At 57.2% G+C, this 14298-nt stretch overlaps 1 protein-coding gene across 1 annotated transcript; it reads left to right on the plus strand.

Annotated features, from left to right (window-relative positions):
• The first annotated feature begins 82 nt into the window (after nt 1-82).
• POLRMT (RNA polymerase mitochondrial) lies at nt 83-14000 on the plus strand. The gene is made up of 21 exons (XM_085040388.1): nt 83-193; nt 814-909; nt 1203-1756; nt 2045-2175; nt 3206-3392; nt 3818-3967; nt 4099-4266; nt 4581-4751; nt 5215-5454; nt 5699-6478; nt 6767-6889; nt 8548-8670; nt 9558-9737; nt 9842-9928; nt 10198-10311; nt 10882-10931; nt 11194-11292; nt 11620-11692; nt 12152-12234; nt 12608-12687; nt 13282-14000. The coding sequence occupies exons 1-21, from the start codon at nt 136-138 to the stop codon at nt 13329-13331; spliced, it is 3597 nt and encodes a 1198-aa protein (XP_084896514.1). The 5' UTR covers nt 83-135; the 3' UTR covers nt 13332-14000.
• The last annotated feature ends 298 nt before the right edge of the window (nt 14001-14298 follow it).

Consider the following 14298-nt stretch of genomic DNA (forward strand, 5'->3'; position numbering starts at 1 on the left):
CAGGGGGCGCGGGGCGCTGGCGCGCTGCACCATGGGAGCTGTAGTCCGGCACGGCGGGACTCGCACTCCCGGCGTGCCCCGCGCTGGTGCGGCGCTGGCGCATGCGCGCTGGCGCGCGGCGCGCGTGGCCCGGGGATGTCGCTGCTGCGGCTGCGGGCGGCGCTGAGGGGCCCGGGCGGCCTGAGGGGGCCCGGTGAGCTGGAACGGGGACGCGGGGCGACACGGAGGGACCGGCGGGACACGGAGGGGGACATAGGGACCAGGAGGGCACGGGGTGACCGGCGGGGACAGCAGGAGAGCGGGACACGGCCCGCATGTGGGGACGGGGCTGGGCCAGGGATTCCCTCGGTCCTGAGTGTGGGGACGGAGTTGGGCCGGGACATCCCACGATCCTGAGCATTCCCTGGGATATGGCTAGAGGCCGGAAGGGTCTTTTTGCATCGTGAGCCCTTCCCGGATAGAGTCGGGGCTGTGGAAGTGCTGGGATGTTGTTACCCGCCAAAGGACTAGCACGGGTGCTGTCCCAGCTCTGGGATAGCACCTTCCTGCTCTGGGGGTCTTGCGGTCCTGCCACCCCATTCACAGCGCTGGGGTTTGTGGTGTCCCTGGGGTCGTGTTCCTTCTGAGCCTCTGCATCCAGGGAGAGGTGTCTCTGTCCCTCCGGCCCTCGTGTGCTGCTGCTGCTGCTGAGCTGAGAAATGCCCCTCGCTTGCTATGTCCACACTGTGGCCATGGGGCAGGGTGGGGATCAGGGAGTGCTCAAAGGGGTGAAGCTTTCTCTGAACCCCACATCTTCGTGTTCTTCCGTGGCAGGGATCCCATGGAGAATCTTCAGGGGGTACACCTCTGCTAGCGCCAAGGAGAAGGCAAACAGAAATGTCACCTGTGAGAGGACTGAGCTGCTGGAAGGTGAGTGCTGGGAGAGCTGCAGTGAGCAGTCAGACCAGCCTGAGCTGTTTCTTTTTCCCTGGCAGTGACACTGCTGGGTCCCAGGGATGCTGGGGTGGGTTCTTGGCGTGCTGGGGTGGGCCCAACCTTGCAGGGAGATCTCAGAGAGACAGTGGTCAATATCTGTCTGAGAGCAGGGCTGGCCAAGGAGGGATGAAGTTCTTGTGTAGACCCTCTTTTCTGAGTATATTCTGGACAGGACAGAACCTTCAGCTGTGCCTTGCTTCCCATCACCTCTCTCTGTTACCCACCAGTGCTCAAAGCTCGAGCAAAGCAGCTCGAAGGCAGTAACGTCCCGGAGGTGATGGGCAACAAAGTGGAACTGGCCACACTGGACAATGACAAGCACCAAGAGGCTGTGGCTCGTGGCCCCATGAAGGATCAGCCCATTCCCAGGGCACAAGGTGATAGCCTGGCCCGGCCCAGCACCTGGGCCGAAAAGTTGCAGAAAGAGATGTACATCCGGCAGCTGAAGATGGAGCAGGGATTGCCCAGTGCTGCCCAGGCTAAGCCAAAGACAAAAGGAGCTGATACCTGGAGCCAGAGTTCCTCTGGCCCCCACAGCAAGCCCAGGGTGGTGGAAGTGAAGGAAGTCGCAGAGCTGAAGAGGTCTCAGGGGAGGCCAAAGGACAGGAGCAACCAAAGGGTCCTGCAGCAGACCATCCAGTCCAACCTGGAGTGCTTCCTGTTCCTGCAGCAGCCGGAGGAGGCTGAGCGGTACCTCCTGCTGTGCTACAGCTCTCCAGCAAAGCGGAAGGTGCTGGATGTTGGTGCCTACAACACCGTGATGCGCAGCTGGGCCAGGAAGGTACAGAGCTGTGGGTGCTCCGGGTGGGAGAGGGGCTGGCTCGTGAGGAAGAGCCTCCAGCTGGTTTTACCTGTGGTTGTCACCTTTAGCAAGTGTTCAAGCAGTGCTTCTGCCAAAGGGAGCAGAGGTGGCATGAGGCCACCCTGTGAGGTGGCTCTGAGGGGAAGAAGGGAATGGGATAAGGGCAGGATAGATGTGACTATATTTGAACAGGAGCAGAGGGATGTGAAGCTGTGATTTTTGGGGTTGCTGGTGTCATTGTCCACAGCCTCCTTCCCTTATCCCCAGGGCTGCTTGAATCGCATTGACCGACTGTTTTCCATGCTGGAGTCCGCTGGTCTCCGGCCCAACTTGGACTCCTATGCGGTGGCCCTGGAGTGCATGGGCCGGAACCAGTCACCTCCCAAAGCCATCTTGAGGTAACACCCACCCACCTCAGGTGCTGCTGAGCCTTAGGGCAGTAGCTCCACATCCTGTGCTGGGAGAAACACAGTGGGTTGGGGTCAGGAAGAGCTATGCACACCTGACCCACTTCTCATGGTCAGATTTCGGGTACAGCAGAGCTGCCACAGCACCCTCCCTGCCACCCCCAGCTGCTGGGCAGTTTGTCTGAGATTGTGCAGGGACAGGAGATGTGAGAGATGAGAACAGGCACTGCTCCCCACAGAGCTGGGCTGGGAGAGTCCTTCTCCAGCCAGAGACTCCTTGCTTCTGCATCCACCCAGGCATCTCACTCCTCCTAGCCCCTCCATTGCTGCCTGTGGGAATGGCTTGGCTCTCCTGTTTGTTTTTATCGCACTTCTGTGGAGCTTGTCCTTTTTGGTGGACTCAGTCAGATAGCTAGTTCCTGCAGGGTTCTCCAGAGGAGCATAGTTAGGAGATTCAGGTAGATTTCATGGAGCTTAATGGGCAGGAAAGTGTCAGTGCCAGACTGGGGAACTCAAGGAGCAAGGAGCCCTGTGAGATCTCACAGGCTGGGCCTAGGGGCAGTGCCTGGGGCTGGAGGCACAGCCAGCTCCTCTCCAGAGGATGGACAAAGCATCTGATGCCCAAGTGCTGAACAAACACCTCAGGGCTGTATCGATGGCCTCTGTGTCCTTTGGCTGGCTAACAAGTTCTCAATGCCTTCAAGGGAATTCAGTCTTCAGTCAGCTGGCTCTGAGGGGGCTGGCAGTGACTGTCAGGGATGGTGTGGGAGCTGTGTCAGTGCAGCACAGGCTGTGGGGCTGCCTGTGGGCAGCTCAGTCCCCCAGTGACCGGAGCTCAGCCTCCCTGCCCAGGCGGCTCTACAGCAGTGCAGGCTGAGGGATGGACATCTGATCCCTGTAATCTGAGGCGGGTGACCTTGTGGGACGGGCTGTGCTGAGGCAGCTCCTGCTCCAGCAGCTTCTGTACAACATGCTCATATTCTTGAGGAAGATCAAGCCTGTTCTGTCTGCCCCTGCTCAGGTACCTGCAGCAGCTGAACAGCAACGGGTTCTATGTGGATGAGCTCTTCCAAAAGTGCCTGTTTGAGGAAGATGAGAAGGAGATGGTACTGTGGGCTGTCAGGACTGTCCAGCCCAACTACCAGATGCCTCCTCCACCCAGCCCCCAGATCTGCAAGTCTTCTCTGCTCAAGGACTTCTATGCCAGGGTAAGCCACAGAGCTCAGGGAGGTGTTGGAGCTGGCCAGGTGGTGTTCACAGGTATCCTCAGGTCCAGGCCAGGGGAGGGCTAAAAGGGAAGAACCTTTTAGCCTGATCTCTGCTCAATAACCCACACAAATCATCAAATGAATGATGTTACATTACAGAGGAACAGCAAAGCTGAGGGCTTGCAGGGACATGGAGGTGGCGTTCATGCACTGGAGGGGTGCTTGGGGTGGTGCTTCACCATAACACAGGAGCAGAGCAGTCTCTGGGGTTTGCCTGCCAGAGACTTCTGGACCCAGAGGTCCCAGCAAGGTGCTTTCAGATGCTTTCAGGCTTGTACCACAAGCCTCTTGCAGGGAAGCTGGGAGAATGAGCATGGCTTCTCTTCCTCCCACTTTTGGCACTGACTGCCTCTCTCCCATTGCAGGAGACAATGGTGTCATACCCCAAGCTGGATTTCTCCATGAAAGAGTTGCAGGAGTGCTTCCAGCAGCAGCTGGAGATGGAGCTGAAGAACACCATAACCATCGAGTCAGTGGAGGCATCGAAGCCCCTGACCCCACAAGCTATCAAAGCGGTAAAGCTCAGTGATCTGGAGGCAGAAGGGCCACTGCAGCCCTCAGGACCTGTGGGAGGGAGCTGGGGATCCATGAGCTAACAAGGAGGCAGCTCAAGCTGATGAGATCTCTGCCTTCCTTTTCCATGCAGCGTGAGCTGCTGGGCACACTGCGCTCCCAGTGGCACGACGCCGTCCTCCAGGCCCTGCAGAATTCCAAGCGCAGCATGGCCAAGCACGAGAGGCCATCGAAGTACAGCATGCTCTACCCCTACCTGTGCCTGCTGCCAGATGAGGAGTATGTGGACATTATGCTGCAGGTAGGAGCCTGCCCTACCCTCATGGGCATGGAGCCAGACTATCAACCATGGAGCTGTCACAGAGCACTAATGTCCCACTTGAGCCAGCAGAATTGAAATTTCATGAGAGTTTTACCAGGTTATTAGGTGCAGGCTGTGTGCTCCCTGTGCAGAGCAACCAGAGAAGTCCATGCTCTGTCCTTTCTCGCCATCTGCTCAGCATCATGGAAATCAGCATATTCCTGTGCTCCCTGCACAGCAGCTTTAACTCCTGCTCTGCCTCTCTGCTGTGTCTCTCTGTTTCTCCTTCCTAAGACCTTCTTTGCCTTCCCCAGGTCCTCAATGATCTGTCTCCACAAGGGGAGTCCCTGGCTGTCCTGGCCAGGCAGCTGGGCTCCAAGGTCTACGACAGGTATATCATCCAGAGGAAGCTGCGCAGCCGCCAGCTGGAGAAGGTGCAGGAGGTCTATAAGAGCTACATCCAGCTGCTGGCAAAGGACAGCCAGGTAGGAGCCCTTGGAGCCAGGTGTCCCATTCAGGAGGGCTCTGGGTTTTGCAGGGCTGGAGGGGACAGGGGGAGAGAAAGGGTCCAGCTTGGGGTAGGCCACTGCCCTGTGCATCTCAAGGACCAGGTGAGCAGGTTGTTCCCAGAGCTGAGTGCACATGAGGGAAGGCAGGTCTGCAGACCCGGCAGGAGGGGCAGGATACTGTGAGGACAAGGGTATCTGCACTGGGATGTGGTGAGAGGCACTTTGCAGTGCCACTGTCCCCATTCTCACTGTTGGGTTCACCCCAGCCTCTTCAGCCCTCCTCAAACACCCCTGTGTAGGAGGACCTTGCAAGGACACAGAGATAGGAAGGTTCTTCTCAGAGCCACATCCCAGGTAGATAGATTTAAGCCAGCAAAGTTCCTGGGATCAGCATGGCTGGCACCTCTAGCTGACCCCATTTTCTCCTTCCACCTCCCAGTCTGAACAGTACTTGCCACGGGAATACTGGGAGAAGCTGGTGGCAGAAGCAGGCTTTGGGCCCTCCCTGAACCTGAAGAACTGCAGCTGGCCATGTGCGCTACACATGCACCTGGGCATGCACATGCTGGAGCTCCTGGTGAAGACTGTCAAGGTGCCCAGGAACATCCTCAATCGTCGCTTGCAGTCCAAGCCTATCCCTGTCCTCTACCACGTCTACTCCTTCTACAGCAGCTGGCAGGTGAGCCTCATCCTGGGGGTTCTGTGCAGGATACCCCTTCCTCAAAATCAGACCCTTGCAACTCCCATTTCCATCCTTGCTGCCATTCCTGCTCAGGGATGCTTTGAGGAGCCCCTGATTCTGTGTGGATGATCTCCTTACTCGGTATGATACTTATGGAATGGCTGACTGACCACAGGTTCTTCCAGACTCCAGCCCTAATTACCCTACTGCTGACCTTGTCCTCTCCGATCCTCCTCTCTAGGTTGGGCGGATAAAGCCCCATCCCATCTTCTCCCGGCTTGTGTCAGATGCTGCAGAGACCACGCTCACCTTCAACTCCTCTGCCATGCCCATGCTGTGCCCCCCAGTGCCATGGACCTCCCCCCATTTTGGCGCCTTTGTCCTCAATGACACCAAGCTGATGCGCTTCATAGACGAGGCCGTCCACCACCAGGTGCTCCTGGATCAGTGTCCCCTTGTGAACCTCCACCCCGTGCTGGATGCCCTGAACCAGCTGGGCAACTGTGCCTGGAAGATCAACCAGCCGGTGCTGGATATCATCATCTCCGTCTTCAATGACAAAGGTGATGAGAAGCTGGACATCCCACCACCCCTCTCTGAGGCTCCCAAGCCTCCCACTGCTCCCGGCCATTTCTCCACTTGGAGCGAGGCTCTCAAGCACGAGCTGTTCCTGTGCAAGAAGAAGACTGCAGAGATGCACAGCCTGCGCATGGACGCTCTCTACAAGCTTTCCATCGCCAACTATGTCAGGGACAAGGTGTTCTGGTTCCCTCACAACATGGACTTCCGTGGCAGGACTTACCCATGCCCACCCTATTTCAACCACCTGGGGAACGATGTCACCCGGGCCATCCTGCTGTTCGCAGAGGGGAAGCCACTGGGGCCCAAGGGACTCGACTGGCTGAAGATCCACCTCATCAACCTGACGGGGCTGAAGAAGAAGAACACCTTGCAGGAGCGGTTGGAGTATGCCAATGAAATCATGGAGGACATCCTGGACTCAGCTGACCACCCGCTCACGGTACGTGGGAGCTTCTAGGAAGTGAAATAAAATGGAAATCAGATCAATTTTGAAACAAAAACACTTTGAAAAATATGCTTTGAGAGGCCAAAAGGGAACAAAGCAATGCAGAGATCCGTAAATAACACCTTTCTGTCTGAAAACATGGTGAAATACTGGGGAAGGGGAGGCATGGTGGGAGGAGGTGCTGTGCCCAGTGTATCTCAGGTGCTCAGGGGCTGCAGCCTGTGATTTGAGGGGCACAGGAGCACTGCCTGCCCCTACCAGCCTGTGCTTTCTCATTCCCAGGGCAGGAAGTGGTGGATGAACACTGATGAGCCCTGGCAAGCCTTGGCATGCTGTATGGAAGTCGCCAAAGCCTCAAGGTCCCCAGATCCAGCAGCCTACATCTCTCACTTCCCAGTTCACCAGGTAGGAGTCCAGCAGATCCTCACGGCCCATGTGAGGCTCAGCGAGGCTGGCAAGGAGCATCCAGCACTGCATTGACTGTGCCACGTGGCTGGGTTTTCTTAGGATTGGGTATGCAGTGTTGGGCATCTTGACATGAGAACTCTGGTGATTTGCTGCTGCCTGCAGCCATCCATGAGCCAGTACAGCTGAGTGCTGCCTCTATTCTCTTGGCTCGAGCAGAGCCCAGCTGGGAGATCATTGGCAGCTGCTGCAGGGTGAAAGCCAGGCCAGTTTCACCTTCTGCAGCCACAGGATCAGGACTGGAAGTCAGCCCAGCATGGCAACACCTGGCTTTCTGGAGTTCTCAGAGCTGTGCTTTGGGGGCCTTTGCTCCACTCCTCCTCCAAGGCTGAAGCCAAGCAGCCCTGCAGGAGCCAATATAGGAGGTCTGGAACTCTGAGGAAGGACATGGGGGCAGAGCTGGTTGTTCCCCACGTTCAGTTGCCTGTCACCGTGTGCCCTGTCCCTGCTCAGGTGCTGCTCAGCACTCTAAAGGCACTTGTCCTTCCTGGCTACACGTGGAGCTGTGTGATTGTGGCCATAGTGAGGGGTGGCTCCTTTCTTTTATGAGGAGATCCAGTGGCCATGACTGAGTGGGGAGGGCAGCAGTTGTTCTGCCAGTAGCGATGGTCTGGAATATGCATGAGACACTCAGGAGTGATATTTTGATGACAACAAAAGATCAAGAGAGCAGCTGGGGGTGTGTGGAGAGTGCAGCTAATGAAATACCAGCAAGGACTTCTTCTGGAGGGTACCCGAGTCTCATTCCGCCTGAGTCATCAGCACTCAATTAACGGAGCCATCAGGTCCTGGCGCTGCATTCCGCACTGCAGGGAGTGGGGAGAGGGTGCAGGGGGAACGGGGCCCTGCTTGAGGAATGTGACAGTCCTGGGGTATCTATGGCTCCCTGTGACCAGAGAGAGCCCGAGCACAGGAGGCCAGGAATGGCAGCACATCTGTGAGAAACATTGCTGCCAGTGCAGTCTGGAGACCCCCAGGATTTTCATGCACCATCATTTAGGTCCTGGCTGTCTCACCCAAGCTGCTCTCGGTCCCAGAAGGGCTGCATGGGCAGCTGCTGTGGCAGACGCTCAGTGTGCCCCTGATGCAGCTTTTGGAAATCTGGGTGGGCGCTGAATTCTGTCAGAGGGATGTTTTCATCTGCTGGCAGTACAGCTGGCTGGAGCTACAGAGCCAGCTGGGGCTTCCTGAGGGATCTTTGGCTTGGCCTGCCTTTTCCTGCTGCTGATCCCACTGCTGAGGTTGTTTTGACTGCTGGCTCTTGGGGCTGCTTTTAGCATCCCAGACATTTTTGGTGTTTTCCCAGTTTTCTGGTTTTCAGTGTTTCCACAGAGCTCTGATGTCTGTGGAAATCCACAGAGGTGGTGATGTGAGGTTTCTGGTTTTAAACCTCACAGGTCGCAGTAGTTGGGGGTGGACCCAGCCAGGAAACCTGCCCAGAAGGAAAATGGTCACTGCTGGGAGATGGTCACTGCTCTGAAGACAGGGGTTGAAATAATGACCATCTGAGCCCAGGGTACCTGTGCATGGGGAGGGGGTGGATGAGCAGGGCTCTGTCCACACACTAACTCCTTGTTTCCCCCCTGCTCTTCCTTCAGGACGGCTCCTGCAATGGGCTGCAGCACTATGCAGCGCTTGGCCGGGACCTCAGCGGTGCTGTCTCCGTAAACCTGGTGCCCTGTGGGCTCCCTCAGGATGTCTACAGTGCAGTGGCCCAGCAGGTGAGGCCCAGAAGGGACACGGAGAGTCCTTTTGGACCTCCCTCTTCCTCTTGGTGTGCACAGAGGGCCTCCTGCTCCCAAGGAGAAAGATTGGGATAAGGCGAATGTACAGAGGGATGGAGAGACATGAGCTGGTCAGAGGCATGAGCTCTCCATCCCCAACTGGGATCTGATGGGAGATCTGTCTTAACAGAGGTGGTTTTAAGAAATCCCCTGGGATTTCTCCTGTGTTCACTTCTCCTGAATGAAGCCTGGGAGAGCTAGGCCAGAGAGGTGGAAGAAAGCAGAGTGTGTTCCTCATCCCTTGGTCACACCTGGCTGGCCCATGGGTTATGAGATTCTTCTTCCTTGAGCTAAGTAGGAGGGAGAGGGGAGAGGTTTAGCCCTTGGTATTGCTACAAAGTCTTTGGTTTCTTTGTCAAGACATGATTTGCCGCTGAGAGTCCCGAGAGGTTCATTCAGCTGCCATGGGACCCTGCATCTCCCATCTGCGTCTCTGCAGGTTTTCTCCAGGCAGCACCACACCAGAGAGCAGGAAGAGTTCATGGGGTTGCAGGGCTTACTCAGTTATCGCTATGGGGCAGAGGCAGGAGAACCCAAGTTGTGAGCCACAGTCGAGCCATGTCCTTGTCCCAGCCAGCACCACCTGGCTGCCAAAGGACAGTGCTGAGGCAGCAGGGAAGGCTCTGCAAGCATGGTTATGTGTGCTGGATCCCTTCAGCTGGTGCTTTCTGTTATCCACGGTGGTGGAAATGGGCTGCAGGGATTCTGATAGGAGCTCAGGCCAGGCAGTGCATGGCTGGGAGGCTCCCACAGGCCACCAGCCATGGAGGGGCCTTGATCCAGTGTGGCTCATGCTGGGACTCACTCAGGGGCACTCTCCTTAGGTGGAGGAGTTTCGGAAGAAGGATGCTGAGCGAGGAGTGAAGATTGCTCAGGTGCTGGAGGGCCTCATCAGCCGCAAGGTGGTGAAGCAGACGGTGATGACGGTGGTGTATGGGGTCACTCGCTATGGCGGCCGCCTGCAGATAGAGAAACGCCTCAAGGAGATTGATGAGTTCCCTGAGGTAGTGTTCCTGTGTGTGTGTCCCTCTCTGGATCCTGTCGCTTTCCTCTATGCCTTTGCCTGTCCCTTTGCCTGACCTATGGCTCTGCCTCTGGTCTGTGCCAGGAGTACTTGTGGGAAGCATCTCACTACCTGGTGAAGCAGGTGTTCAACGGCATCAAGGAGATGTTCTCAGCAACTCGAGATATCCAGGTAAGGAGCCAGTTGGCTCTTATCTCCACTTTTTCTCTGTCCCTGGTCCACTCATACATAGACATGGGGATGCTCTGTGGGGAGAGATGGTTCTCCTAGCCCAGAGAGGATCCTCCTGCCCCAGCCCAGAGGTGTGGGATTGTGCCAAACTCCCCAGTAAGCCCTGGACTGTCACAGTCTGTGGCAGGAGTCAGGGTGGCCTATGCTGGGAGGGAGTGGGATCTCCCAGCTCCACACTAACTCCAGCTGCTTCTTCCCCTCTTCTGAAGAACTGGCTGACCGAGAGCGCCAAGCTCATCTCCCAGTCGGGCCGGACGGTGGAGTGGGTCACACCGCTGGGGCTCCCCATCATACAGCCCTACTATCGCTCCAGGTCCACTGTGGTGAGTGTCTGGTGTGAGGTCTCATGGCACACCCTCCCTGTGCCATGGTGGGAGCAGGGAAAAGACAGCTAGAGCCCAGCAGGTTGGCATCACCAGTGGGTGAGCCTGCAGAGCAGGTAGGATCCTTGTGTACAGGCACATCCTTCAGCCTCATCACTCCCTGCAGAGCCTGGATTGTGTGGGTGGGCTGGTGAGGAAGCTCTGCAGCTCCGTCCCACTCAGGCAGCTGGGGCACGGGCAGTTCCCCGCTCTGAGAGCCTCCTCAGGGCTCGTGTGACTCAGCCTCGCTGCTGTCTCCTCCCACGTGCTGCTGCGCTGACTCACAGCCCCCCAGCCCGGCTCCAGCAGCCCTTCTTGGGCCAATTCACCCTGCGAGGGTGAAGGGGTTCAGATACCTGCCAGCACCCTTGGGATGGGAGCTGGGCAAGGTGTCGCTGGGCAGTGGCAGCTGCCATTGCTGGGACACCCTGGAAAGGCACGGGGCTCTCTCCAGAAGAGTAGGGCAGTGCCCAGCCCCCCATGCTGCTGGGCAGTGCAAGGTGACAGCTGGTCTCCACTCTCTCCCCACAGCTGAATTGTGGCATGCAGCACTTGAGTGTGAAAAACTACAACAGCAATCAGTAAGTACTGCCTGCACCATGCCCCTGCTGACCCCAGCCTGTGCTCTGGGGACAAGGCCATCCCATCAGGGAAGCTGTCAAGGAGTGCCAGAGCTCCCGTTAACCCGCTGAGCTGCAGAAAGCTGGACAGAGCAGCAGGGCCTTGGGGCCCTCCAGGGCAGCCCCGTCACCCCCAGGCTGGGGTAGCACTGCCTCTGTGCCAGTGCTGTCATCTTTGGCCCTGAGGTGCCCCAGCTCCTCCAGGCCCTGCTTTGTCCCACAGGAAACCTGACACTGTGAAGCAGAAGAATGCCTTTCCCCCCAACTTCATCCACTCCCTGGACTCCACGCACATGATGCTCACAGCACTGCACTGCCTCAGGTAGGGAGTGGGCAGCTGGGCTCTCACCTGGCTCTTCCCTGGCTCAAGACTCTCCTGGGAGAATGTTGCTGGGGCAAGACACCACATGGGACAGAGGATTCCCTGTTGGGTGGGAATTTGGGGTTCCTGGCAGAGAAGGGAGGGGAGGCAGCAAGGTACAGACAGGGAGATCCTGGGACGGCTGCCTCTTTCTGAAGATCTCCCATGCAGGGTGTCTCCCTCCTTGTGTGGTCCCTGCTCCTGTCCCAGCCAGAGGTTCTGCATGGGGTGGGTCCATCACACAGAGGGGTCTCAGCACTGCTTCATGGCACCTTTGCCTCCTCTTAGGAAGGGCCTGACCTTCGTCTCTGTCCACGATTGCTATTGGACTCACGCGCTCACTGTGGATGTCATGAACCAGGTAAAAGTGTCCTCCTGGCTCCCTTGTGAGCAAGATCTTGCTGATCTGTGCTCTGGGCCCATGCCAGGCCTCGCCTCCCCTGGGCTTTGCTCCATAGGCTGATTGATTCACCCGGCTGAGGTGAACCTGGGATGTTTGCTGATGGTCACAGCTGATTTCCTGGTGCCCCCATCTCCTCCCACTGCAGGGAGCATGTTGGGGAGAGTCTGTGGAAATGGGCACTGAACACAGCCCTGGCAGAGCCAGTGCCCCTGCTCTGGGCCCTTCCCAAGGGCTGTTGTGCTAATGAGGGTCAACCTCTGCTTCACACCTCCCCCGGGCTGATTCCCTTCACTGTTGTCTGGAAGCTCCCCCTTCCCACTCCTGCTGCTTCCCCTGCCCCTCACCTCTGACCTGTCACTGAGGGGAAGGAGGGGAAACACCTGCTAAGCTGCACCTCACTGTGTCTCCCTGGGTCAGATCTGTCGGCAGCAGTTTGTGGCTCTGCACAGTGAGAAGATTCTGCAGGATCTGTCTGAGTTCATGCTGGAGAAGTATTGCAGGTATTTCTGATCTGTTGGTTTTCCGTGGTCCTTCCTGCCTGCCCCAAATCCCTCTCCCAGAGGTTGTGTCCAGGTACTCACAGGTTGTGTCACCTGCCTGGGGGTTGCTCAGGGGGAAGCTGTCCTTCCTTCTTGCCTTGCACCCAAATCACTTTCGACAGCTGTGTGAAAACCGAGGGCTCTACACCCTCTTGCTGCAGAGGGTTTGGCAGCTTTAGGGCCTGCCCTGGGCTGCTGTGGCTGAGCCTGGACTCCTGCTCCCATTCTGGGGTGTGTGGTCAGTTTTGGAAGAGCTGAATCCTGTTGTCAGGTGCTGCACTGAGGAGCAGAGGAGGGTGTGCCAGAGAACCCATGTTTATTTGCTTCCTTCTAGTTCATCCAGGTCCAGCACAGAACCCGTAGCCCGCTGGCAGAAGAGACTGATGGAGCAGCTGTCGAATGTCCCCAGGACAGGTAGGAGCATGGGACGGAGCTGCAGAGCTCAGGAGCATTTTGGAGATGAGGGGAGTGAGATGGAGTGGCCCCCAAAACCACCAAAAGGTGAAAAGCCAGAGCTGTGTCCTAGAATTAGTTTTCCCCTCCTGTGCTAGACTGCTGGGCCATGGAGCAGAACAGTCCAGCATGGTCACATTCCCCTGTAGCATCTCTGTGAGTGGTCCCTTCCATCCTCGCTGAGTCCCTGGGATTTCCCCCAGGCTGACCCAGCTCTTCCCATCCTGCTCTTGTTCTGCTCCCATCTGTTTCCAACCATGAGCATTTGCTCAGAGATGGGAGTGAGGAACTCAGCAGGGTAATTGCCAGGATCTAGATGATATACATGCAATGGGATTAAGGCAATTAGTTTAACTCCTTCTAATCCCTCAGCCCTGTGTCTGCCAGGCCATCTGGCTCTTCCTGACCTCTGTATTGGAATGGCCCAGGACTCCATGGGTAGCACAGTCCAGGGGCAGGGATCAGGGACAGGGATCATTCATACCCCAAGGCCACTTCTCTCCCCTTGTCCATCCCCACCTTGCTCTCCTCTGACCTCTCCTTCACTCCCCCCAGGTGAATTCAACCTGGAGCAGGTGATGGATTCCACCTATTTCTTCAGCTGAGCCCTAGCAACCCACAGGGCCCTGGGATACCTCTGGACCTCAAGCTGTGGTGGGCATTGGCCTGCAGTACTCTTTTGTCCCACATCTCATGGAGAAGGAGGTGCAGCTTCCAGCCCAGCAAGAGCCTTGCTCCACTCTGAGGGGCTGGGGGCAAACTGGGACTCCGCTGGAGCAGCTGATGGGGGACAGGGGGTCTGCACTGTTTGCTGCCACTGCCTGTGTCCCAGCACAGGGAGAGGGCACCAAGCCCTGGGGAGGGCTGCAACTCTGGACTGGGGGCGAATGGGTGACACTAGACAGAGTGGCTCCCCTCAGCCCTCACCCCAGTGCTGTGAGCACCATCCTTCACCTGGCTATCACCTGTCCTGGGGTGCTGTCCCTCTCCTTCCCTCTCTGCCAGCAGGGCACTCACTTGGAGGGGAATGCAACTGACTGCGATGCAGCAGGAAATCCTGCCCTGCTCTTGGCCACAGGGCAGGTGCTGCTCATTGCTGTGCTCCAGCTCTGGCCACTGTCCCCAGTGTGCATAGCACAGCCTCTGCACTTCCTGACTCTCAGTTCCAGGGATGGGTTTTGCTGCTCACTGGCGCTCAGGCGGGAAAAACCACTAACTCGGGGGTCAACGTGTATAATACTGTAAATAAAATGGTTTTTGAAATAGGAGATAAATCCTCAAAGTCTTTTCTCAAAGCATGTGGGGTGCCTGGGCTCTTGCCTCACCTTGCCAGGGGCATGGGGAATTCTGACTGTTGTCTCCCAGCCTGGCCCTTTTCTGCTGACGGCCTTGGCTTTGGTGTCTCACAGGGGTGTTACATTCCAAAAATGCTTCTGTAGCAGAAACATGGAATTGTGCCAGTGCAGCCACAGCAGGAATTGGACTCTCACAGGGGCCAACTACAGCTTTCCAGCCAGTAGCCTCCCATTTCACCAGCCTGTGGCTTCTCAGCCCTTCTCTCCACTAGGCTGG

Source organism: Lichenostomus cassidix, chromosome 28, assembly GCF_008360975.1.
Source record: "Lichenostomus cassidix isolate B80296 chromosome 28, HeHo_3.0, whole genome shotgun sequence".
NCBI classification, from domain to species: Eukaryota; Metazoa; Chordata; class Aves; order Passeriformes; family Meliphagidae; genus Lichenostomus; species Lichenostomus cassidix.